Source organism: Gopherus evgoodei, unplaced genomic scaffold, assembly GCF_007399415.2.
Source record: "Gopherus evgoodei ecotype Sinaloan lineage unplaced genomic scaffold, rGopEvg1_v1.p scaffold_110_arrow_ctg1, whole genome shotgun sequence".
NCBI classification, from domain to species: Eukaryota; Metazoa; Chordata; order Testudines; family Testudinidae; genus Gopherus; species Gopherus evgoodei.
In genome coordinates, this window is record NW_022059773.1 from 56,344 (window position 1) to 80,893 (window position 24,550).

The 24,550-nt window shown below is 46.6% G+C and overlaps 2 protein-coding genes and 2 long non-coding RNA genes across 16 annotated transcripts; 1 reads left to right on the forward strand and 3 right to left on the reverse strand.

The window, feature by feature from the left end:
- Positions 1-125: 125 nt before the first annotated feature.
- On the reverse strand, positions 126-4,511 carry LOC115639722 (sentrin-specific protease 1-like). 6 transcript variants are annotated; one of them, XM_030542681.1, is made up of 8 exons: positions 4,091-4,511; positions 3,813-3,928; positions 3,672-3,719; positions 2,857-2,922; positions 1,802-1,910; positions 1,187-1,295; positions 709-779; positions 126-498 (listed from the first exon to the last, which is right to left on the reverse strand). In XM_030542681.1, the coding sequence occupies exons 3-8, from the start codon at positions 3,677-3,679 to the stop codon at positions 385-387; spliced, it is 477 nt and encodes a 158-aa protein (XP_030398541.1). In that variant the 5' UTR covers positions 3,680-3,719; positions 3,813-3,928; positions 4,091-4,511; the 3' UTR covers positions 126-384. The 6 variants fall into 6 exon arrangements, 4 of the variants coding, with proteins under 4 accessions (XP_030398541.1, XP_030398542.1, XP_030398539.1 ...); XR_003997736.1 differs by adding an exon at positions 3,145-3,213 and having other exon boundaries at positions 404-498; positions 3,672-3,928; XR_003997735.1 differs by lacking the exons at positions 126-498; positions 709-779 and adding an exon at positions 3,145-3,213 and having other exon boundaries at positions 891-1,295.
- Positions 4,512-4,727: 216 nt separating this feature from the next.
- On the reverse strand, positions 4,728-5,724 carry LOC115639725. The gene is made up of 3 exons (XR_003997741.1): positions 5,628-5,724; positions 5,208-5,314; positions 4,728-4,989 (listed from the first exon to the last, which is right to left on the reverse strand). It is a non-coding gene; the product is annotated as an uncharacterized LOC115639725 (long non-coding RNA).
- Positions 5,725-5,773: 49 nt separating this feature from the next.
- On the reverse strand, positions 5,774-10,467 carry LOC115639723. 4 transcript variants are annotated; one of them, XR_003997737.1, is made up of 6 exons: positions 10,232-10,467; positions 9,442-9,502; positions 8,690-8,769; positions 7,911-8,036; positions 6,249-6,320; positions 5,774-5,861 (listed from the first exon to the last, which is right to left on the reverse strand). It is a non-coding gene; the product is annotated as an uncharacterized LOC115639723 (long non-coding RNA). The 4 variants fall into 4 exon arrangements; XR_003997739.1 differs by having other exon boundaries at positions 8,690-8,786; XR_003997738.1 differs by having other exon boundaries at positions 9,398-9,502.
- Positions 10,468-16,461: 5,994 nt separating this feature from the next.
- Positions 16,462-24,405, forward strand: LOC115639721 (E3 ubiquitin-protein ligase TRIM7-like). 5 transcript variants are annotated; one of them, XM_030542673.1, is made up of 8 exons: positions 16,462-16,560; positions 17,625-17,711; positions 19,290-19,511; positions 20,137-20,159; positions 21,486-21,601; positions 21,902-21,934; positions 22,792-22,896; positions 24,085-24,405. In XM_030542673.1, the coding sequence occupies exons 1-8, from the start codon at positions 16,477-16,479 to the stop codon at positions 24,159-24,161; spliced, it is 747 nt and encodes a 248-aa protein (XP_030398533.1). In that variant the 5' UTR covers positions 16,462-16,476; the 3' UTR covers positions 24,162-24,405. The 5 variants fall into 5 exon arrangements, with proteins under 5 accessions (XP_030398533.1, XP_030398535.1, XP_030398537.1 ...); XM_030542675.1 differs by having other exon boundaries at positions 21,489-21,601; XM_030542677.1 differs by lacking the exon at positions 24,085-24,405 and adding an exon at positions 23,573-24,078.
- The last annotated feature ends 145 nt before the right edge of the window (positions 24,406-24,550 follow it).

Below are 24,550 nucleotides of genomic sequence, written 5' to 3' on the forward strand. Positions count from 1 at the left end.
CGGGAGGGATGGAGTCTGTGATCGAAAACACTCAGTATCTGCTTCTTCCTGGCTAATGTGCCAAATTGACCTATTGGGTGATCGAGGCACGCTCTTTCGCTTTCTTGTGTATGAATACATGAAAAGGGAGGTTAGGTTTCGGGGTATGGGTCACTCCTATGATGACACCACTTTCATTTTTTAAAATTACTTTTAAAATTTTATAGTTTGCATTATATATATGGGCAGAAATACAGAGAATAATTTATTTAACATCAAGAACATTTATTATAATCTGATGTATACATAGAAATATATTTCTTTGGGTTGCATTATGTTTTGAACAAGAGGCAGTTAAACAATGGCTTTTCTTTATTGCCTTTTTCTTTTTGTTAATGAAGTGAACTATGCACATGTCTTGCAGTTATACTCTTTCTTCTCATATGTCAGGTTTTCTTGATTGATTCCTTCTGTAATGCATGGTATGTGTGCCCACCTCTTGCAAGAATCACACTGGACCTTTGATAAGTAAGAATTAAGAAATTAAATCACATAAGTTATGTTATACATACTTTGCATTGACTCGTCCTATTCCTTCAACATGTGAACATTACCTAATATATAACTATCGGCATGAATAAAATGTGTAATGTTGTGGAATTTTTACAAGGATCATGATCCTTACGCAGTTTATGGCATATATTTCTCATGTAATTCTATGTTTCTTACCATCGTGCAATCCTCACTGTCTTTTTCACAGTCGATAAGGTTGCAGTATATGCAGTAGTCCTCCACGCTTTCTTAAAAATAAATATAGCATTACGAAATGATGAATACGTTACGACCAGCACTGAAAATGGTAATCTTGATGTATTAATTGTCAATATTGTAATCCAGTCAATGGTTTGAACACACATATCTCTTCCTTTTTTGGGAATATTTTTTTCCAATTTTAAGTTTACTGCACCTGTATCTAAAAATTCAAGTTTCATTTAACTGGTCGATCAATAGTAATCATTCACCGCATTCAAATTTTTGTGTACTTAAAGATATTATTGATTCATAGTCACCATTTCAGAACCAAACCTGTGAGATATCCCACTTTAGGGTTATTAAGATAACTGTCTGTTATGTGACAAAATTCCACTCTTCATGTTATCCTCACATGTGCCTAATGAGTCCACAATACATGGTAGAAAGTAATTACCTGACTCCTTCATTAGAAGAATTGCTATATGTCTTCTAAACGCAGTATTAGCCTTCTGTGTTGTTTCCACCGTACTGATGTCTTTGTGCTGCAAATATGTTTCTGCAAACTAACAACACTGATATTTAGAATAAACCTCATACTTACCATAGGTGAAAGTGGGCTGGTCCAGTGTACCGGTAAGAATTGGCCACTGGTTCCAGACCATACATGGCTGACGTTACACTTCTGATGTGGCAGTGCTTTATGATTTAACAGCACTGCTCCCTTTATCCCCTCCCCTGCCATAAGGTCTGGCAATGCTGTTAAATGCTCCTGGCAGGGCTGCCTACTGTGGAGGACCAAAAGGGGCTCTGGGTTACAGTGATTTACAAGGGCCTGGTGCTCCTGGCCACTGCAACAGCAGCTGTCAGGAAGGGCTGGATGGTAGAATCTGATCCGCCAGCACTGCACCTGCCACTGGAGAACCCATCCCTTCTTGTGGCCACAAGTCCACCCCCATACACCTTGGCAAGGACACCAGTGCAGTGCCCACTGGTAATCTCTGGCATTTACTTTCAACACGGATAATTAAACATATATAACCAATAATAATGCCAATTTGGTATTCAATACCTTTAAGATGAGTGGTCCACAGTTGTGGCCATCACTTTGTCTGGGATGCTGCATAATTTTACTGTTCCAATCAGATGAGGATTTACTAGTTAATCGTTTGATGAAGTTTCTGAAATTTTTACAGAGTACATTAGCAGACTGCATAAATGCGCTTTGCTTTCCGTTTTTTCCCACTCTGTTTTCTGCACATAGATAAAAATCCATTCTCTCGCTTTTTACTTAGTCATTGAAATGACTTATTGCTCACATATAGACACACTTGTTTTCATATTATTGTCTCACACTTACACAGTGTGTCACCTGAGTTGCTGTGCCCCATGTTGATAATAACACATTCTCAATCATGCAACATGCTACTGTTTCGTGTGTGTCCACATTCTGTGAAGTCATTCCCCAGAGTCACATCACACAAGTTCACTCAAAGTCCATTATTAAGTACATTCAGTACAAGTATATGCTGTTTCAATGTTTATTTGTAGCTAATAGGAAGACATTATTCCCAGTATTGTAACATTCCCTTTAAAAACAATTTCAATGGAACAGTTAGTGTCCACTGTGAAAGTAAGTATCTAATAAATCACCTCCAATTCCTCAGGCATGTTGTTTCATATCTGATCTCATCACACAATGGGTCAATTATTAACAATTCCTTTTTTTTCATCAAGGCTATCTGTAAGTTTAAATATATTCATAAAATGTATTGGTAATGTGATTATCTCAAAAAAATTATATATATTCAAAAAATATATCAACAATCAGTATGCAATTAACATATAATCATTTGTAATGTAACAGAAACACACAACATATAATCATATTGTGAAATCAATCAACTCTTTACAGAATGTATTCTTCCATGTTACATGAACAATGTAAATTGACAGTATCAATGTATTTTTAACAATCACATTCCACTTTCCTTAGCATGCACTGCACTCCCAGAAAACCCGCAGCATGGCAAAGTATATCACCACTACCACATTTGTGTTACAAATCTCTTATTTATTGCCACATTTATTGCCCATAATCCAGAAGCACAATACAAAACATCTTACCGCAAGAACCCAATGACCTGGTGTGTGGTAAGGAAGCAATAATATATCATTTTGAAGTAATTCACTCTGTATTTATTTAAAAGAAATTAGAAATGTAATTATAGTTTACAGTGAGGCAAACCATGAAATATACATTATACTGTATTTCCCAGATTCATTACATGTATTACTGTTTGACTACTCCCCCACATCAAACATATCGTAGTTTTTGCTGTTTCACACTGTGTTTAACTCAGTGACTGAAATTGTTTTTTTTCATTTTATGTATGAAAGAATGTTAACATTTACCTTCACTTTCACTTGTGTAGCTCTGCCTGAGAGAATGACAGTGGAAACTACTGATGAGATGGCTTGTACCTGTTGACAGTCAACAAAGCTATTAATGCATTAATAATTGTGGCACGTCAAGAACATAATGAATTTAATATAGACAGACATGAAACGGATCCTTAGTGTTACAAATCAGATACGTATATGTAAGATAGTCCTATAAAAACAAATGATTTGTAATCAATGTGCTCTGAATTACTTCCTTTAAAAAGTGACTAAGCTGTTCACATACTTGTGTTCAATTAATGGACCCACTGAACTGTACAGCAGAACTAATGTGGCCCTCTATTGTATGTCCCATTTTTCACCTCCAAATACATTTTAGTAAATGTTTCGCAGCAGTATATACACAGAAATGTTGAAATTTCAGGTGTCTGTTGATATTTCAAGGGCATTTGGACTTAAATATGTTGTGACACATATTCCCGTGATTGTTTACTTAGTGCATCAGTGTATTGTGTCATGTATCACAGTAACTAGCCTACCTTTCCATCTGCTTTCTCAACTACACAGCTCAAAAATGCATCAATAACCTACAACACATGATGGAAGAAAAGCACAATTACAATGGTATTTGAGTAATCAATCACATCAACAAATACATGTTTAGTGGTACTTAAATGTACCTCATCACTTATCCAGCTTCTTGGTTTCAGGCAATGAAATGAAGAGCCATACAATTTTATGTTTCTCACTTTCGCCTCCAGTCTCTCTGTGTGTTTGCTGGTCATTACCAATTTTACTAGGAAAAAAATATTAACACGTATTACATGCATGGTAATACAGTTTCCTTTTTCTCTGCTTTAATACTGTCAATGCCGCCACTTTGTACATGAAAACTTTTAATATAGTTCAAGTTATAAAGTATTTTAATCTGTTTAAGAAAAGAGCGGTAACCAATTACCTTTCAGAAGCCATTGCTTGTCTTCCACTTCCTCTGTAAGCATGTCATCAAAACTGTCATCAGCATCACTTGTATCATTGTTTGACACATCTTGCCCTATATATTCCTCTTTTTCTATTGCTGTGACCTCTATGTTTTCCACTTTGCTGTCATGAGATACAGTGCCATCCACTTCTCTAATCTCTTCCGTGGGTGTTTCTGGTTCAGCGTCACCAACTCCAATTTCAGTGCCAGTTTTTCCCTCTGATGTGCTTTCAGCAGCTAATGTTGTTGGCTCTTTTACTGGTTTTAAGTGTGCAATACTGTACATGGTTCCTAACTGTTTCCCTGAGATGGTTTGTAATTTCACTCTCTTACCTTCAACACTCATAATTTTGTATGGTCCATGATATTTAGATTCCAATACTCCTTCTTTTCTTGTTCTCTGTCGAGTATTCAGTAATAGTACAGAGTCCCCAACTTCAAATGTTATTTCCCCATATTTAGAAGTCTTTTTAGCATAATGTCTTTCTTGTTTTTCTTGTGCTTTAGCAATGTTACTTAGTGGCAGCGCAATGTCAGCATCATGTCTCGATTTCATATTCATGCTGTTCTCTTTGAAGAAATCTTCCACTAACATATTCAGATCCGGGATCTTTGTAAACAAATGGAGAAGTGGTTGTATTTGTAAAATGAAGGCACACAGAATGCCATGTGTACATGAAAGGTGCTGGGAATAACATACACTTACCGTGTAATTCTCTAAGACATCTTCTGGAAACACTACATCATCACCAAACATTAGTCGGAAAGGTGAAATTTTTGTTGTTGCATGTATTTTAGTTCGCAAATAAAACAAAATGGGTTCAAGTAATTTATCCCAATTACTCCCATTGTCATCAACCATCTTCCGCAGTGCTCTGTAACAAAGGCACATTGATTTGATTGTTTAAGAAAAGAAAGTCACATGTACGGTCTTGTTTGAAACAGATCATACACAATCAAAAAGGTGTAATATGTAATGAAAAAGATTTCCATGTAACACATTGCTTTTGAAGATTTTTTTGTGAGTTGCATCTTCTAATATAGCACATTCTACTTGCCATTAATACTGTACAATACCCACCCATTCACTTACCTTTTTATGGATTTATTAGCGTTTTCAGCCAAGCCATTGGTTTGTGGGTGGTATGGACTGGTGAAGCTACGTTCTATTCCCAATTTATTACAAACATACAAGTTAAGCTGAAAGAAAAAAAGTTACACCATAAACGTACATATAGACTTGTGTTGAGGAATATTCCTTTGCGTATCTGCCATACTTTTATGTGTAATTAGCAACAGGAATAGCATGTCTTCTCATATTTGTTTTGGAAACAAGTACTTGTTCGTTTCTTTGTTAGATATGAAGAAAAATAATTTTATAGCAACACTGATGGGGACCAACAGCAGTTTATATATATAAAAAGAAAAGATGGTGGTTGTTTGAGATCTATGGGTGACCTGACAGTGACTTTGAATAAAAAGTACAAATAACCAGAAAAAAAGAAATCATTACCGTATTATTGAATTCTGCACCACGATCTGTCAGTATCCGCTGTGGGCATCCACGTTGAAGAATCATGGTGAACATGATCTCTACCACCTCAGATGACAACTTATTTCTAAGTGGAAAGGCTTCCACCCATCTTGAAAGATAATCTGTGGCTGTAACTATGTACTGGTATCCATTCTTTGTTACTGGAAACGGTCCTATTAAATCCATTCCCACCAATTCCCAGATCCGAGTGACCTACATAGAAGGGTACCAGTTACAGTCATATTTCACATGTTTATTACTACATGTTCTCAATGAACCCATATGTCAGAAGCAGAGTACACAATGTAATATGGTTATAAGAGCCATAGAATCCAAATGAAAGCCCACTTTTAAATGCAGAAGAGAAAGAAAGAAAGAACAAACAAACGAAAAGAAGTGCAGGAATGAGTGATTGAAAACAATACCAGAGTAAAGCAGAAGAAATATCCCCAGCCAGTGCGAAGGCGTATTAGAGGTAATTGCTGCACTATGCTGTGCCACTTACATGCATTGGACTTGTTTCAAAATCAAAGCCTCATTGTATTGCAGAAATAACCATGGATAATGATAAACAATAACGTGTCTGATTCAAAAATTCACCTCTATGCTTTTCAAGGTGGTATCCAGATTTGATTGCTTTCCCTCTTTCTGGCAAGTCAGACACTGTGCAACCTGTTTTTGATGGAACAATATGATAGCATGAACATTTCGTTATGGAAATAGTATCACAAGGGAACAGAGTTCACATTTGCACACCAAATATACTTTTGTATTTCTTTCATTCATTTTGTACTTCTATTTCAATTGTAAACACCATTCATCAGGATTTTGTTTCATTAATTTACATACCCAATTGGCAATGTCTTTTGTCATCCCTGGCCAATAGCATTTTGCTGTCAGCGCATTCCTGTTTTTGAATATTCCTAGATGTCCACCCTCTGGACTGTCATGATACCTTTTAAAGAGTTGCAGGGCTTCTTTAATGGTATGTACAACAACAACCTTTCTTCCTTTTGCTGAATGGAACAATCTCCGCTCTGTTGATCATAGAAGATGGAGCACAGAGGATGATTAAAGTTTATCTGGACTCTGGGACAGAGCAATTGTTGGCCCCCTAACCACCCTGTCCACTGGCTACACCACCTATGGCCTTATCCCTTTCGTCCTCTTCCCCAGGATTGCAGCCATGTTCCACCTGGGCTCCCCACCATTTTGCTGGCCCCACAACTCCTTGGCTCATTTCCCACCCACCCTGCTGTCCCACACAGCACCAGGACTGGAGAAGCCCTGTCCCTGTGTCACGGCTGCAGAAAGGAGTGAGAGCTCCTCCAGTCCCAGGGCCTTGGTGGAGTTTTGGATCCTGTGGTTCTTTAGGGGACTAGGAGCAAGGTGCTGTGGAGTCTCCTGCCCCACCAGGCACGTCTCCTGGAGATGGGGTCAGGAATAGGGGCTTCCCCTGCTGCCTTGTGGCTTCTGCCAGGGCTGGGGTGTGGGAAAAGTATTTAACTTAAGCTATAAGTGGTCATTGGCAAAACCATTAATTAATTAAAAGGCATATGCCTATCAAAGACATCTATATACAGTCTGGTTCATAATGCCTTGAGTACAAGGGGGAAATTTCAGTGTATAGCAGGGCTGCCCAGAGGAGGGAGGGCAAGTGGGGCAATTTGCCCTGGGCCCCACACGGGCCCCTAGGAGAGTTTTTCAGGGCCCCTGAAGCGGGGTCCTTCACTTGCTCCTTGTGCCCTGGAAAACTGTCGAGGGGCCCGGGCCCCCAGAGCTTCTTTCACTCTTGGTCTTCGCCAGTGGGGGGGATCCTTCCTCCAGGGCAGAGGGACGCCCCACAGCTGAATTACTGCTGAAGCAGGGCCCCCCTGCCACCAGAGACCACAGGCCCCAGAGTCCTCTGGGTGGCCCTGGTGTATAGTAAGATGTTTTTGCTCATTTAACATATAGTGATTGTTGGTGGTGCTTGCAGCAGACCAGATAACATAATTACGAAATGAAACAAAGTCATCAGTTTTTTTAAAATAAAATTTAGACTCATTTCTCACACAACTGCACAGCACACTCCTTTTGTTGCACCACTGGCATAGACAGATTTTCTGGAAAATTTTAATAAAAATAGAGATCCAAATTCCAGTCCCATTGAAGGTAAGGTTAACACTCCAAATACTCCCAGTGTTGGGACATCGTGACCATTTACAGGCTGGAGTTTCCTGTGTTATGTGCCAGTACTATCTTAAAACAAATATTCCTTACCTTCCAATGAAAAGTTGACAGCATATCGACGCAGGTTCAGTCTGCCTGCTTTATTCATTCCTTCAGGATATGTGCTACTCCTTATGTATGCCAAAACATTTGCAATTTTTTCTTCAAAAGATTTCCCTGAGAATTGTTTACAAGAGAAAACAGTTACTTAAGTGCCAACATGGCATATCAATGCATATAAGACTCAAGACAGAGTTATAAGGTAAGCGATTTACATTGCAAACCCATAAGCAGGGTAAACCTAAATCAACAATACATCATTCATAGGCCAGTGACATGACAGACCTAAATAAATTGCAGGCATGTGCATAATTCTGAAATATCTGTGGCTTGCAAATTTTGGCTGTATTTGCTCAATGAAGAGTGAATGTTCTCAGACATAAGGAGATCAGTACAAAATTGTAAGAATGTATAGACCTAGTGACTCAGGACAGTAAATGTAGCAGCAAAAAAATGTCAATAAAAAAACCAAGCAGAGTTGCTTGAAGATAATGGGTTTTGAAAAAATATGTAATCTATAATAATATATGGGGATATACTTATGTCACAGAACTAGGTCATTGAGTCCAATCCCCTGCCTTCACTATCAGGACCAAGTACTGTCCCTGACAGTTTTTTTTGGCCTTGCTTTTTTTTTTTTTTTTTTTGGCCATGATCCATAAATGGTCCCCTTAAGGATTAGGCTCACAACTCTGGCTTTAGCAGGCCAATGCTCAAAACACTGAGCTAGCCCTCCCCGCCATGGGAACACATGGAAAAATTCTACTTACTTGCCATTATGTGTATTGAGGTAATTTTTTGCTTGGTGCAACTTTTTTGGAGAAAATCGTTGTCTGGAAATCTGAAGAATCTGAAATAGAGAAACCCCTATAACATACACATATCAGTATCACCTCATTCTCAGCAATGTCTTTAATCAATCGTTTTAATGTAATTAAACTAACCAATCCTAACATAATGTTACTTGATTATCTAAGAAATTAGATTGCATCATCTAAATTGTTTTACACACAGCAAAATTACTTATATATCAGCCTAAGAAAGTAAAGAAAAACAAACAGACACCACACAGATAAACAATATAGAAATTAGGAGCAATAAAGAAATCACCATGATTACAGGCATGCAAACCATTTAAGAAATGATTATACAGTTATTGTAAAGATTCTGTATTATTCAGGCAGTTAGCCAGGAATACCTTTAGTATTTCTGTACTTTTACCAGATTTGCCCATTACTTGGGGTATGCTCATTTATTGGGCTTACTTGTCTGGGTTCTCCCCCTGATAATTCTACTGTTCTGGAGAGGGGTGGTTGTGTAACTCGAGCAATGTACTCATTGTGTGCCCAATGGAATGAGTCAAACAGCACTTTCAAGCTGACACCTTTATTTGTCCCAGATGTAGCATGTCCCTATCCCCATCTTTACATCACAAGGAGAGCCTAAACAAAGTGAGTTACATTTTTACAGTTTAATACCTGAGTTAGAAAAGGAAACAGAGAGAGAAAATGAGGAAACTCACCCACTCCAGGAAGCTTGAACTCCTGAGTCTTCACTGATGATCTTAGCTCACAGTCTTGAATCTGTCAGGAATAGAAGTGGTTACCTAAGGAAGTGGTGGAATCTCCTTCCTTAGAGGTTTTTAAGATCAGGCTTGACAAAGCCCTGGCTGGGATGATTTAGTTGGGGTTGGTCCTGCTTTGAGCAGGGGGTTGGACTAGAAGCCTCCTGAGGTCCCTTCCAACCCTGATAGTCAATGATTCTATTCTCTGATTCTAACTCAGGCAGAATTTGGGTGTATGCATGCATAAGAATTCTCACTTAAGAGTGAGCAAATGGTTTTGTAGAGAAAATATGCAATAGGTTGAATTGGTTGAAGGGAGAACAGTAGATTTGTTTATGGGTAAACCGATGACTGGAGGAATTTCTTTAGGCTAGATAGTAGGAGCTGATCACTTCTTACTATGGGTGATGTTCATTCAGGGGGCTGACAATGAAATGTGTCTGCTTCACTATTTTGGATATCAGTCAGATATCAATCAGAGTTTCAACACTAGAATTTGTCTAAATGCTAAGGTGGGTGTGAATGAGGGTAGGGGAGTTTCCTCAAGCTTGTCACCATGGTTATAGGTATGCAGGTATGTCTCACACCTCCATTGAATGCTCCATGCAAGTTTTTTGTCTGATCACTTTTGGTTTTGGGGAACAGACAGGATAGTAGTTACCAAAGAAGACAGGTATTATCTGTGACTGCTGAGTTCTTAACAGGATATTGATCATAAAATATTTAACCATATGTTGTGACTACTTACATTAAAGAAATCCATTTCATCTTAGTTTAGGAGAGAGAGCAGTGATTGACCAATAATAATCTGGTGTTGCAGATCCCCGTAGTACAGTTGTTTTTTCTTCTCCACTGTCAGTGCAGCTTTTATTTTGGTGAGTTTTGCACAAAGATGCAGAAATGTGGACCATCCAAAAGTTCTGCAGCCACTGGTCATCAGCCCAAGCCTTCATTGTTGCAGAAGATTTTTGCACTTGGGAAGGTTCTAAGATGACACCATATAATAAACTTACTGAATATTTGTGAATCAGTTTCTATACACAAACAATGACGTGTGAAAATAGGACTGTAAGAGCTGAGTTAACAGGCAAGATAAATGCAGCAAAAGGCAATTCTAAAATTTGTGAACTGTTGTGAGACTTCACATAGACAAATAAATATGAGAGAGTCTTTTAAATACTGAAATGTGTGATGCAGAGGTTGATGGAATGTAGGGAAATTATTTCACTGTATCATGTCTCCTGTAGAAAGAAAGTAGCGCTGGGGCAGCAGATTTGAATATTTTTTGGTGGGATCCAGAAAAGGTCCAAGGGCGTTTTGCTATGGGAGGGGGCTTGAGGTCAGTACTGAGTTTACAATGGTGCCAATGGTGCCATAGCAACAGGTCCATCCTGCATCACGTTGCAAACACAGTGCTCAGAATTAAGCGATGTTCTCAGGACTATTGTACTGTATACTAGTTTTCAATTGCCTGCTAAATGTTTCAGCCATGCCACCTTTTCACTCAGCTATATCCTGATTCGTGGTGACTGGGAATGGGGAGACAGGGGCAGGGAGTGTAGTAGATGCCAATTTGAGGTGAATATTCTCTTGTCCAGACTATACTGGGTTTATGGTGCTTTGTGCCGTGGACAGGAGCAAAGTGGCTGGTGAATAACCCAGAATCTGGTTAATAATTGTTCTCTAAATTCAGCTTTCTTCTTTCTCTCTCTGTGAAGTATCACTAATTCAAAATACTACTGTTCAAATAGACTGGATAATGGTAATAGCATAATCTCTTCTTATAACATTGTATACCCTACTACCAAATTTTTATATTCAATACTTACTATTCATAATACAATAAATCCAACATAAACAAAACATAAGAAAAGCTTTTTTTCTGCATCTTCTTTAAACTTTACCAGTTATCTCTTGCTTCAGAATGCCTCATGCGTCGCCCATATTGTTTACAATAGGATTCAACATGTGGCTTGGAAGCTGACTCTGTACTGATTCCTGAAGAGCTGGGAGCTCTATGTTCATCCCAGATAGATACTATATGCAGAAGCACAACTCTGTATATATCGGGGGGAGGGGAATTATTTATCTTTGTGCACAGGTAATGGTGTTTGGTGTTTGTAAGACAAGGTATAATAATGAACTGTGTAAAAGAGAGGTTGGGAGGCTCCAGGAAGGTGTGTAAAGTGCTGGGATGTCAGGATCCCGGAGGCGCTCTCACCCCCACACTAGGGCGGTGTTCAGGGCTGGCTTTAGGAAGTGCAGGGCCCAATTTGAACATTTTTGGTTGGGCTCCGTCATGGATGACTAAAAAAAAAAAGTGTAAAATAAAGCCATTCATTTCTTAGCAACCGGTTCCCTATAACAAGTTCTGATTTAAGAGATGTGCCACAGTATGTATTTTTTGTACCAATAAGGATACCATACGTCCGTATTTTCCTGGATGGCGATTTAAGACCCCAAAAGCCTGACATATCTGGGAAAATAGAGATTTATGTTAACCCTACCTAAAGTTCTTTTTTAAACAGATGGGTCTGAACTAGAAATGAGCTCTGTTTCACATGTGTGGGTCCCCGCCACTCCCTGGGGGTGTACTAGGGTGACCAGATGTCCTGATTTTATAGGGACAGTCCCAATTTTCCGATCTATTTCTTATATAGGATCCTATTACCCTCCGCCCCATCCCGATTTCTCATACTTGCTGTCTGGTTACCCTAGGGTGTACACAGGTGTGGGTCCCAGCTGCTCCTTGCCCCCCTCATTGAAGCAGGTGTGCAGGGTTACTACCCTGGGAACTGCAGGGCAGCAGTGGACATGGGGCTGGCTGGAGGCAGGGCAGGGTCTGACTGGAGGAAGGGTCTGGCTGCAGGCAGGGCAAGGGGTGTGGGGATGGCTGGAGATAGGTATGTGTGGGGTGGGGTGGGCTGGCTGGCTTCAGGCAGGGCCACAGGAGGCTGAGGCATGGGTTGGCAGGGCTGGAGACAGAGGAGTGCAGGACTGGCTGGCTTCAGGCAAGGGTGTGTGGCAGGGGTTGCCTGGAGACAGGGCAGGGGATGGTTGGCTGGAGATAGGGCAGGGGATGCAGGGCTCGCTCCAGCCCCTGCTGGGAGCCCCAAGCCCTTTAAATTGCCCCCTGGGGAAGCCGGACCACCCCAGTACAGCGCACTCGCTCTTGCCGGTACACCGAACTGGGACAGGGCCTGATTCAGTGGAATTGGTTGAATTGGCCTAAAGCCAGCCATGCCAGTATATCCAGGACATTACTCGCACACTTTTCCCCCATTGATACCTAGTAGTTGCACTGCCATCTCCCATAGCTACTTATGTTGCAGCATTTTTGTTAAAACTAAATTGGGAAGAAAGACGACTGATTCAGAACCTGTTTAATGGTTACGTTATTGCTAAAGGGTGTGGTGAGATGTAAACTTGGAGAGAGGAAGGTTTCTGTGATATTGCAAACTGTACTACAGTCATACAGTATCTCAAATGCCAAGCTGCATTTCAGTGATCTGAGGTCTGAAGAACAGTGTGGAACTAGCTATTTTATGGGATGTCTACATTTCATCCTGTAGTAACATAACTAGTGATAGTAAAGCAGGGAGAGAGAAGTGTGTGTGTGTGTGTGTGTGTGTGTGTGTGTGCGCGCGCGCGCGCGCACTCGAGCGCTTGGCAAGGCTGCTGGCCACAGGGCCAATGGGTGTGGGTGGGCTGGGTGGGATCTCGGGACTCATGTCTCAGGGATCTGCCCTGCTCCCCAGCAATGCTCCAGCTCTGAGCTGTCTCCACTGCCTGGGACCTGTGGGGCCCCACCTGCCTCCCCGGGGGAAGAGCCACCTGGGACTGGTGCAGAGGCTGGGCCAGTCTTGGCCAGTCACAGGGGAAAGTAGGGGGTGGGGAGAGGCTGAACTGGGTCCTGAGGGAGCTTGGCCTGGGTAGGCTGTGCTCCAGCCTGGCTGATTGCACCACTCCCAAGGGGCCGGAGTTTTCCTACCCCAGTACCAGCTCTGGCTGCGCTGCCAGCTCAGCCTGGCAGACACAGTCACCTCCCATCAGGGCTGGCTATTGTGGCTGGGGGTTAGGGTGTGGCCAGTGATGAGCTGCCAAAATCGTAACAACCAGTTCAATATAAAAAGTTCTGATTTAAGGGTGGGGAGCTGGGGCTGGGGGAGACATACTGGTGGGGCTGGGGGCCCCTCCAGGGCCCGGGCCAGTTGCCCCGCTTGCCCCCTCCCCTCTCCTCTGGCCAGCCCTGGAGCTGGCAGCAGGACACACACACCCCCGCCACCTTGCCAGGCCTCTCAAAAAGCGGCAGCAGGACAACACTCTGAAGCTCAGCTGAGCTGCCAAGCTGATGTCGGTGGCTGAACACGCTGCAGCGGGGGGAAACGGGGCAAGGGCCAGGGGAGCCTCAGCCTCCCCAGCTGGGAATCCTGGGAGCAACAGGATGGTCCAGCCAGGGCCGGCGCTTCCATTTAGGTGGCCTAGGCAATCGTCTAGGGCGCCAGGATTATTGGGGGGCGGCATTTTGCCGGGGGTGGGGTGGCAGGCAGCTCCGGTGGACCTGCAGCAGACATTCCTGCGGACAGTCCGCTGCTCCCGAGGCTCCAATGGACCTCCCGCAGGCATGCCTGCGGCAGCTCCAGTGGAGCCGCGGATCAGCGCACGGGATGGCAAAATGGCCGTGCGCCTAGGGCGCTAAAAACACTAGTGCCAGTCCTGGGTCCAGCCTGCGGACTGGAGTTCTTTGCCCACTTCCTGGCCCTTTAACAACCAGTTCTCCACGGAGGTCTGATTTTAGCAACCGGTTCTTGGAGCTGTGGGAACTGGCTTCAGCTCACCACTGCATGTGGGAGGGTAGGTCTCTAGTGGGTCTGGGGGGATGCTGGGCAGTGGGGGCGTGGGGAGATCTGTGTGTGTTGGGGCACTGGGAAGTGTGGGGTGTCTGTGCGGGGCACTGTGCAGTTGTGGTGGTGGGGCAGTGAGGGGATCTGTGGGGGGGCTCAGTTGTGGAAGGGCTGTGGGGGGTCTTCAGCTAGGGGATGACTGGGCAGTAAGAGGATCTGTTGGGGGGTTCTGAGTAGGTGGGGAAGTGGTCTGGGAGGGCACTGGGCACGGGGGTTTGTGGAGGTCTCTGGGTGGTGTGGCACTGGGCGTAGAGAACCAGAGGGGTGCTGGGCAGGGGTGTGTGTGGGGGGGTCTCTGGATGGTGTGGCACTGGGCGTAGGGAGTCAGAGGGGTGCTGGGCAGGGGTGTGTGTGTGGGGGTCTCTGGGTGGTGTGGCACTGGGTGTAGGTAGTCAGAGGGGTGCTGGGCGGGAGTGTGGGGGGGTCTCTGGGTGGTGTGGTACTGGGCGTAGGGAGTCAGAGGGGTGCTGGGCAGGAGTGTGTGGAGGGGTCTCTGGGTGGTGTGGCACTGGGCATAGGGAGCCAGAGGGGTGCTGGGCAGGGGTGTGTGGGGGGGTCTCTGGGTGGTGTGGTACTGGGCGTAGGGAGTCAGAGGGGTGCTGGGCAGGAGTGTGGGGGGGTCTCTGGGTAGTGTGGCACTGGGCGTAGGGAGTCAGAGGGGTGCTGGGCAGGAGTGTGGGTGGGTCTCTAGGTGGTGTGGCACTGGGCGTAGGGAGTCAGAGGGGTGCTGGGCAGGAGTGTGGGTGGGGGTCTCTGGGTGGTGTGGCACTGGGCGTAGGGAGTCAGAGGGGTGCTGGGCAGGAGTGTGGGGGGGTCTCTGGGTGGTGTGGCACTGGGCGTAGGGAGTCAGAGGGGTGCTGGGCAGGAGTGTGGGTGGGTCTCTAGGTGGTGTGGCACTGGGTGTAGGTAGTCAGAGGGGTGCTGGGCAGGAGTGTGGGTGGGTCTCTAGGTGGTGTGGCACTGGGCGTAGGGAGTCAGAGGGGTGCTGGGCAGGAGTGTGGGGGGGTCTCTAGGTGGTGTGGCACTGGGCGTAGGGAGTCAGAGGGGTGCTGGGCAGGAGTGTGTGTGGGGGTCTCTGGGTGGTGTGGCAGTGGGCGTAGGGAGCCAGAGGGGTGCTGGGCAGGGGGGTAGCATGGTGCAGCATGGGCCCACACCGAAGGGGAAGAAGCAGGATGGCAGCACAGGGCTGGGCTGGACAGTGCCCGTCTGGCAGCTCCCGGGTTGTAAACAGGGCCCTTGTACTGGGCTGGGTGTTTGAGTGAGGGGGGCAGGCTCTGAGCTGGGGTATAGCAGGGGGTGCAGACACGTGGGCTCTGGGAGGGAGTTAGCAACTCAGCACGTTGTGTAAGAGAAAGAAGCTGCAGTGATTTCATACAGACATAGAAAGTGACAGAGACACTTTTACAAAGTCAAAGCGAGAGGCGGAGTTTGAGGGAGGGAGGGGGGGTCTGTACAATATTTCACCGCATTCAGCCTCCTGGCTGGAGCAGTAACAGCCCCGCAACACTTGTGTGAGACAAAGAGGAGCTGCGGGGTCTGAGCTTTGACAATGTAGGAATTGGGAGGTCTGTGCCCAGCCCCGGGAACCCGCCCCCTGCTCCGGGGCTGACATGCAGCGTCCTGGGAGCAGAACGAAAACAGCCTCTGCCCCCCCCCGACCCCCCCAGATTTGCGAGCACAGCGGATGGCTCATCCCCAGGGGTCGCTGTTCCCCTCCTTAAACGGGGGGTTTGTCCCCGCACAGGGTCTGGCAGCGTCCCCCCCCCCCCCCCGGCTTAACCCCGGCTACCACCCCCCACCCCCGATTTTCCCCCTTCAGCCCCTCTCCCGCCGCTACCTACAGCAGTTTGATCCCCCCGGCCAGTAAATTTTTGCCCCCTGCTCAGACCCTGGCAGCCCCCCCGCTGCGATTTGCCCCCCTTGGTGCTTTTAAACCCCCCCAAAGAGGAGGCAGCAAATCGTAAGCAGAAGTGAGGGCAGAGAGAGGGCAGCGGCGACAGCAAAGGTTACTGCGCATGCTCGGTGCAGCCGAAGTCGGGAATCTGGAGCGGGAGCTGTTTCCCGGGGTCGTTACACCGGCAGCGGGGCCATGGCCGGGGCGGGAGCGCAGCGCGGAGGCTGCTCCAGCCCTGCAGCCCGCGGGGACGCGCGGTGGGGCCGCGGGCAGCGCGGGGTGGGCAGGGGGCGGGGACGCGCGTGGGGTGGACACGCCCCTGCCCCTGCCCCTGCCCCTGCCGGGAGGGGCCGCCCCGAGCTCCCCGCGGCCGGAGCGGGGCTGCCTGGGGCTGCGGGGGGCGAGTGGCCCGGGCGGAGCGGAGCGGCCCCTGCTGCGGGGCCGGGGAGACGGAGCCCGGGAGCGGCTGGGCCGGGAGCTGCAGGAGGGGCCCGGAGCGCGGCTCGGCTGCAGAGCTCGGAGCCCAGGCTGGGCCCGGGAGCGAGGGGAGAGGGAGCCGCGGGGGATCTGGGGTGTCGGAGCTGGGCTGGGGGATGACTGTGGGGGAGCTTGGAGTGTATTGAGGGGTCAAGACTAGGAGTTCGGGATGTTGGGGGCTCCATGTTCAGATATGGCTCTGCGGGAGCTTTGGGGTGTATTGGGGGGTCAGGACTAGGGGTTGTGGATGTTGGGGGGCTCCATGTTCAGACATGGCTCTGCAGGAGCTTTGGGGTGTATTGGAGGGTCAGGACTAGGGGATGGGGATGTTGGGGGGCTCCATGTTCAGATATGGCTCTGCAGGAGCTTTGGGGTGTATTGGGGGTTCAGGACTAGGGGTTCGGGATGTTGGGGGGCTCCATGTTCAGATATGGCTCTGTGGGAGCTTTGGGGTGTATTAGGGGGTCAGGACTAGGAGTTGGGGATGTTGGGGGGCTCCATGTTCAGACATGGCTCTGCAGGAGCTTTGGGGTGTACTGGGGGCTCAGGACTAGGAGTTGGGGATGTTGGGGGGCTCCATGTTCAGACATGGCTCGGCTGGAGCTGGGGAAAGTGGGGGACTGTCTGAAGTTGGCTGCTTGGGATGTGGGTGAGGCCCCGGGGAGCAGGGAGTTGGGCTGCAGCCCTGTCCCTGCAGCCTGGGGCCCTGTGTTTCCTCTGGAAAAGCTGCTCCCTGTTTCTCCATCTCCTCTCAGTCTGAGTCCCAGGGACCCTGCACAGGCGTCTGCAGGGCAGGAGGGGCCCTGAAATCTGGCAGCTGGGAGGTTTGCAGCAGTCTCTAACCCTCCCTCCCCTGCTTCTTCCAGGAGGTACCACAAAAGTATCTGGCCCCTCTGGGAAAAGAGGGAGAAGCAGCTAAAGCCGAGGAGGAGCGACAAAGTGAGGAGCTGCTGGTAGGTGCCCAGAGACCCCAGCCACTGAGGTTTGCCTGGCATAAGAATGATCTGGTGAATGCAGGGCCCACCCTGCCAGCCTCAGCCGGGGACCCATCCCCACTGGAGTCCAGGGAACTACAGGGTCAGACACGGGGGTGACATGATGCCCTTAGGATGCAGGAGGCTGCTGGGCAGGAGAGGGTCAGTCTGTGTTAGCCCAGAGCCCCTGCCCACGGACTGTCTGGATGTCACAGTGACCAGGGATCCTTTCTAGCTCCTGGGGGGTTGGGGAGGAAGGAGATGAAATGTGGGCTGCAGAGATGGAGGATTTGGCTCAGTGCAAGTTGATGAGGTTTTGGGGAGAAGTGTCCCTCCTGTTGGTGATGTACAGCTCACCCCGGCCCTGATCCCTCCTCCCTTCCTGGGATAAATGAACTTCCCATCACTCACTGCAAGAGATCTTGTGTTCTGGTAAATAACTCTGCCACCTGCCTCGAGGCGCATTTATGATGTTCCCCATTTACCGAGCAGATGAATTTCGGTGTTGATAAATGCAAAGTAATGCACATAGGAAAAGATAATATCAAATGGACATAAAATGATGGGGTCTAAATTAGCTGTTACCACTCAAAAAAGAGATTTTGGAGTCGCTGTGGATAGTTCTCTGGAAACATCCACTCAATGTGCAGCGCCAGTCAAAAAAGCAAACAGAATGTGGGGAATCATTAGGAAAGGGATAGACAATAAAACAGAAAATATCCTATTGCCTCTATATAAATCCATGGTACCTCTACATCTTGAATACTGTGTGCAGATCTGGTCACCTCATTTCAAAAAAATACATTGGAATTGGAAAAGGCTCAGAGAAGGCTGACAAAATGATAAAGGGTCCAGAACAGCTTCTGTATGAGGAGAGATTAATAAGACTGAGGCTATGGCTACACGCCGCAGCTTTTAGCAACACGTCTGTGCCGCTACAGCTGTGCTGCTAACAGGCATGCACCGTAGCTGCTATTTGTCAGCAGGAGAGATGTGCCAGTGTAGACAAAGCCTGAGACTGTTCAGCTTGGAAAAGAGACTACTATTGGGGGCAGGGGAATATGGTAGAGGTCTATAAAATCATGACATGTGGCGAAAGTAAATAAGGAAGTGTTGTTTCTGCCTCATAACACAAGAACTAGGGGTCACCCAGTGAAATGAATAGGCAGCAGATTTAAAACAAACAAAAGGAAGTATTTCTTCACACAACGCACAGTCAGCCTGTGGAACTCCTTGCCAGAGGATGTTGTGAAGCCAAGACACTAACAGGGTTCTAAAAAGAACTGGAGCAGTGCATGGAAGATGGGTCCATTAGTGGCTATTAGCCAGGATGAGCAGGGATGGTGTCCCTAACCTCTGTTTGCCAGAAGCTGGGAATAGGTGGCAAGGAGTGGATCACTTCATGATTCCCTGCTCTGTTCATTCCCTCTGGGGCACCTGGCATTGGCACTGTCAGAAGACAGGGTAATGGGCTAGATGGACCTTTGGTCTGACTCAGTCTGGCTATTCTTATGTTCTATGTTCCCCTGTTACTGAGCCGCCCTCTCCCTGTTGCAGAAACAGACGGCAGCCGAGAGGCAGAAGATCGTCGGGGAGTGGCAGGAGCTGCGAGGGTGTCTGGAGGAGCAGGAACAGCGTCTGCTGGCCCGGCTGGAAGAGCTAGAGAGAGCCATTGTTCAGAGAAGGGATGAGGGCGTCTGCAGCTTGTCGTGGGAGATTTCCCTGCTCAGCGAGAGGGGAGGAGAGAAGGGGCAGCAGCCGCTGAGCCAACCCCTGCAGGTCTGGCTGTCATTACAATGATCATACGCAGCATTTCTATGGGCGCTTCTGAGCTCTAGACCCCAAAGCACTTTACAGAGTGGGGTCAGGGGTATTATCCCTATGAGACAAATGGGGAAAGTGAGGCAAAGGGAGGAAGGAGCCCTGCCCAACATCACACAGTGAGTCTGGCAGCAACGCCATGGATGGATCCTGGGAGTCCTGGATGCTGCAGCCCCAAGACCTTCTCTCCTGGAAATTACTCTCTGCATTGGCACTTGGAGGGTGAAATCCCCTCCACCACCATGCTGAGGTCCCAAGGCCCCTCGCACTGCAGGTTAATGGGTTTAGTGGGGCCAGGGGTCTTCTGGATCTCTCAGCACTGGGTGAAATTTGATTCTCAATGCAGAGAAATATCTTCTGCCTGTAAAGTGCCTGGGGAGAAGATTCCTGCAGTGGTGACCTGCCCACAGGGATTGCTGGGGCTGCGTAGGGGAAAGTCCCTGGTGAGGGGGGCAGCTGCTCTGGGAATGTAAACCTGAAATTCCCCTACTGCCCGAGGCCTCAATGGTGACGCCTGCAGAGCAGGAGGCTTCCCCACCCAGGAACCCCCCACTGACAGCCTCCTCTTTCTCTCCCTCTTTAGGGTGTTGGGAGCACTGGGGGCAGGTAAGTCCTGGGCTCCATTTTGCTGCCCTCATGGGCTGTTAGGTTTGATAACTGCACTGAATAGGAAGCTGCCCCCTGCCCTTGGAGCGTGTGATTCTGTCTCCCCTAGTGGCTGACTCAGGTAGGAGAAGAGCCGTTTACTGTCCGATCGCTAATGAGGTCACAGCAGGGCTGCTAGACACAGGGCCGATGGGACAGATCAGGCCCGTCTCCTGGACTGATGTGGCCACGTCATGTATTCCAAGGGTGCAGAATCTCAGCTTTCACATTTGTTAAAGTGAGTTGCTGGCCCTCAGCACCTCCCTAGTGTAAACCGAGACAGCGTTGCCTTGCTGGGGTTGCCAGCAGCCTGAAGCCGTAGCTCTGAGAGCGTGCACTCTCCTGTCTCCTGTTAATGTCATCGGGATATCAACTGAAATGATGACACTTTGATGTCAACATTGAATGTTCCCTGGTGATCACCTGAGCAGGTGGATCAGGGAGAGGGCAGGAGTGAAACCTTTGCAGGGTGGGAATAGGGGGTTGCTGTAGGGAGGGAAGAACAGCGGAGAGACACAATGACAAGGAAGCAAGAGAGAAATGGAGAAAAGAGGGTGAGAAAGGAAGGGAAGAACCAGCAGGGCCCTACAGGGTGTCCGGAAGGGGCTGTTTTCCTCCCAAGTGACACTGAGTGTGACAGACAAAGACTTGGCAAAATACTAAGAAGTAAAATTTTTTTCTGATACGAAGGGCAGATTCTCCCCTTGTTCCTTGTATATGGGTGTTCCATGGAGAGCAGTGGATGTTCTGCTGTGAATGGAGCAGGGCACAGAGTCCTAACCAGATGCCCTGGCCACTGGCCATAACGGACAGGGCAATCTGGCCCTCTCTGCGAAATGAGCTGGACAGCCCAGGGTTACTGCTTCAGCTGAAGGGCTTGAGGGTTTTGGTGTTTAAGGGCCCATGTTCATTCTCTGCTGGAGCCCTGAGCTCTGTCTGTGGCTACTGTCACCATGTAGGACCTGCCCAATCTTTGGTCTGTGTCTCCTCCCTTTCCACGTAATCCCAGTGCTGGTGGTCCTTGTTCCTGCAGTAAACTAGCGTAGGGGGTGGCTCTGCCCCCCACAGAACCAGAGCATCCCTAAGAAAGGTCCTGAACAATGTCTCCGTTCCTTGCTCTAGTGTCTCCCCACTTCCCGTCTCTCTGGGGAGCACAGGGCTGAGGTGACTCACCATGACAATGACTATCTCAGGCTACAAAGCTCAGATCCAGGTTTCCTGGAGTTTGGGGGTTGCTGGGCTCAGGATCTGGGGCTCAGGCCTATTTCTCACCCCTCCTTTCCCCAGCAGGGAGGACAGGACATTCCGGAAGCTAGAGCCGTCGTTTGCGGAGCTGGAGAAGAGACTCAGCGATTTTTCTCTGAAAAGTGCCATGCTGCAGGAGGTGGTGCTGAGATTCAAAGGTGAATTGGAGTCTGGGGGTGGCGTCTCCTCTGGTTAGAGCGACCCTGGCCCTTGGGAGGAGTTGGGGACTCTAGTGATATCACTGATCCTCGGCTCCATCTCACAGCCCAGCTCAGCGAGTCAACCTTCCCCATGGAGCAGCCCTGTGGGGCTGGCTCTGTCTGCAGCGGCTGCGTTATCGGCCTCTGATCTCTGTCACCATCTCGTAGTTAACAGCAGTTCCATTAATAAGCAATGGGGATTTCTCCATGAATGCGAGGGCCTGAATTCTCACCTCTCCCATCTTCTCCTTCCCCTAGAGACGCTGCGACGGGGGCTGGGGAGCGACACAGGTACGTGTCTGTCTCTGACTGGCCATGGGGAGATTTCAGACCAATAACCATATTAACGACAGGGAATCACAGCCTCCAGCACCTGGAAGCTGTGTAACAATGGGAAGGGATGTTACTTTCTTCTTGCACCACTATATTTTCAACTGACTTGTCTCTTAAATATTTTAGCTCAACAATATCACATAAGCATTTAAAGTGTTTTGCAGTTTTTTTAGTACTCATTTTTTTGCCTTTGCTTTCTTTAATTATTGCATTTTTAACACTACATTAAATTTAAGAATTTTATTTTGCAGTTTTAATTGCAGTAATATTAATAGTGTTTTTAATTAAGTTTACATAGTCTGATTTTAAAGCTTTTTTTTAAAGACCACTAAGGTCTTTGACAACTTTTCCTGTGTTTGAGTGGTTGCTTGACACTTTTTGAAAAAAAATACAAAGGCTGAGGTTTTTTTAAACATATTTATTTGAAAGTTTGTTAGTATAATTAGAGTTTTTAAAAAAAATACAGACTTTTTTTGTTGTGACTCTAAATTGGTAATCACATTTTTAACTTATAATTATTTTAGTGCACTATTTACCTCTTGTGAGACAGGTTGTAGCTGATTTTTACACTTTAAATAAATAAAACAGCTATTAGCATCTAATTTGGTTAAAACAGCAATTCAATATATATATAAATATTGGCATAACCTGCACTACTTTAAGAATGCAACGTTTGTTTGGTTCTTTTAATTAACTTTTTGCTCTAACCTTTTTTTTTATGCTTACATTATGCCTTATATTAATTTATATTTCTTGGAATGATTTTATTCATTTAAGATAGAATCTTAATTTTTTTTCTCCCAATACATTTCTAGCCATCCCGATGATGATTAATTTCTGGGAAACATCCTCAGCAGAATTATTTGAAGGTGTTGTACCAGACAGTAAAGGCACAGAGGCAGTGGCTTGTGGGAAAGAGGGTAAGTTTCATTACGAATCCTGCTCTTAAAAAGAGGCTCTTTTTAGAAAACTAGTTTAACTTACAAGCACTGAGAGACTTTAAGAAAGTCACTAATCACGAGAGCAATGGGTCCCTTTGGAACATATTTTAACTGACAAGCCCTTAGAGCCTTTCTGAGAAACAGGATAGAACTATGGTCAAAATGAAGTGCAAATTAATGAACGTGCATCATGAGGAGAAAGAGAAGGGAACACAAATTAAAATATAATGAAAACAAAGCCTCTCAGAAAGGAACTGTTATCAGTTTAGTAGCAGTGTTGCCATGTCAGGGGTGAGGTGGGAGATGATTTTCTCTCCCCACCCCATCGCTTTTTAAAAGTCCCAAAAGGAATAAAAGTAGGTGGCATAGTTAATTTTTTATTATTTTGTTTACTAATTAAATCCATGTCCCTAAGGCCAAATTTGGCCTAGGTAACTTTGTTGCCACATTTTCTTGTTTACCAAGCAGAGGGCTTAGTACTGGCCCTGAACTACATCATTAGCCCCCTTTTGTTTGGACTAATTTAATTTTCTGTAGTTGGTCGTCTTGCACCTGTGCATGGCATTCATGGCTGAAAAGAATTTAACCTACTTTTCATCAACTTGTTGCTATAGGGTATTGTAAGATCTTATGAACTTTTGTCGTCTTTTTACAGTGAAGTAAGGCAGAGAGTTCAAAACGTGGGTGTTACTGGAATTAACAGTTCCCAGGGTTGGTCCATGTATGCCATTGCACTGGGCTCATTCACGCTTTGTCCGGGTACCATGTAGCACTCTCTTCCCATGCGTAGTCAATGCTGATACAAAAGAATGCTCTAGGCTTGTGTTTCTCAGCTGGTGGTTTGTGACCCCCGGGGGCTCAGGAAAGGCAGTCAGGAGGCTGTGAGATGTTGAGTATTTCATTATGATCTAAAGCAAAGAAAATCTCACTCCCCCACTCCTGCACTCCCCTGTTCATTGTGATCAGTGTTCTCTGTCAGCCTCTTGAAATATACAAGTTATATATAGACTCAGCACGGATACATGTTGTATTCTTACTTTTATAGTAAATGTTCAGGGGTCAGAAAAGATTTGGCTTCCAATAAGTGGTGCTTGCTTACTTATCTCAGCTGTGAAATGAGGCAGTTTGCAGGTGTGCACAGTAACCCTTTCATTGCCTGTATCCCAGCCAGCAAGACTGAAAGCCCTGCGGTGGTTAGTAGAAATGGGGACGAAGCAGAAAGTTTTGATGCAAACCGGCATTGAGTGCGGTCAGCGATCGCAGGAGAGCAAAGGAACCCAGGGATCGTTGGTCACTAAGTCTCCCAGGCAGAGGGAGGGGAGTGGGGGAAAGAGAAGACAGAAAATGAAGGAGAAATAAGTGGGGGGTTGGAAGTTCACAAGCTCCCAAACCTGCGCACATCCAGTCATAGAGTCTGTCATGGTATAAATCCCCACTCTGAAGCTTAGCGTCCAAAAGATGGGGTACCAGCATGAATTCCTCTAAGCTCAGTTACCAGCTTAGTACCCGTAGCGCTGCCACCAACCAGGAATTCCAGTGCCTGGTACACTCTGGTCCCCCCAAAACCTTGCCCGGGGACCCCCAAGACCCAGTCCCTCTGGATCTTAACACAAGGAAAGTAAACCCTTTCCCC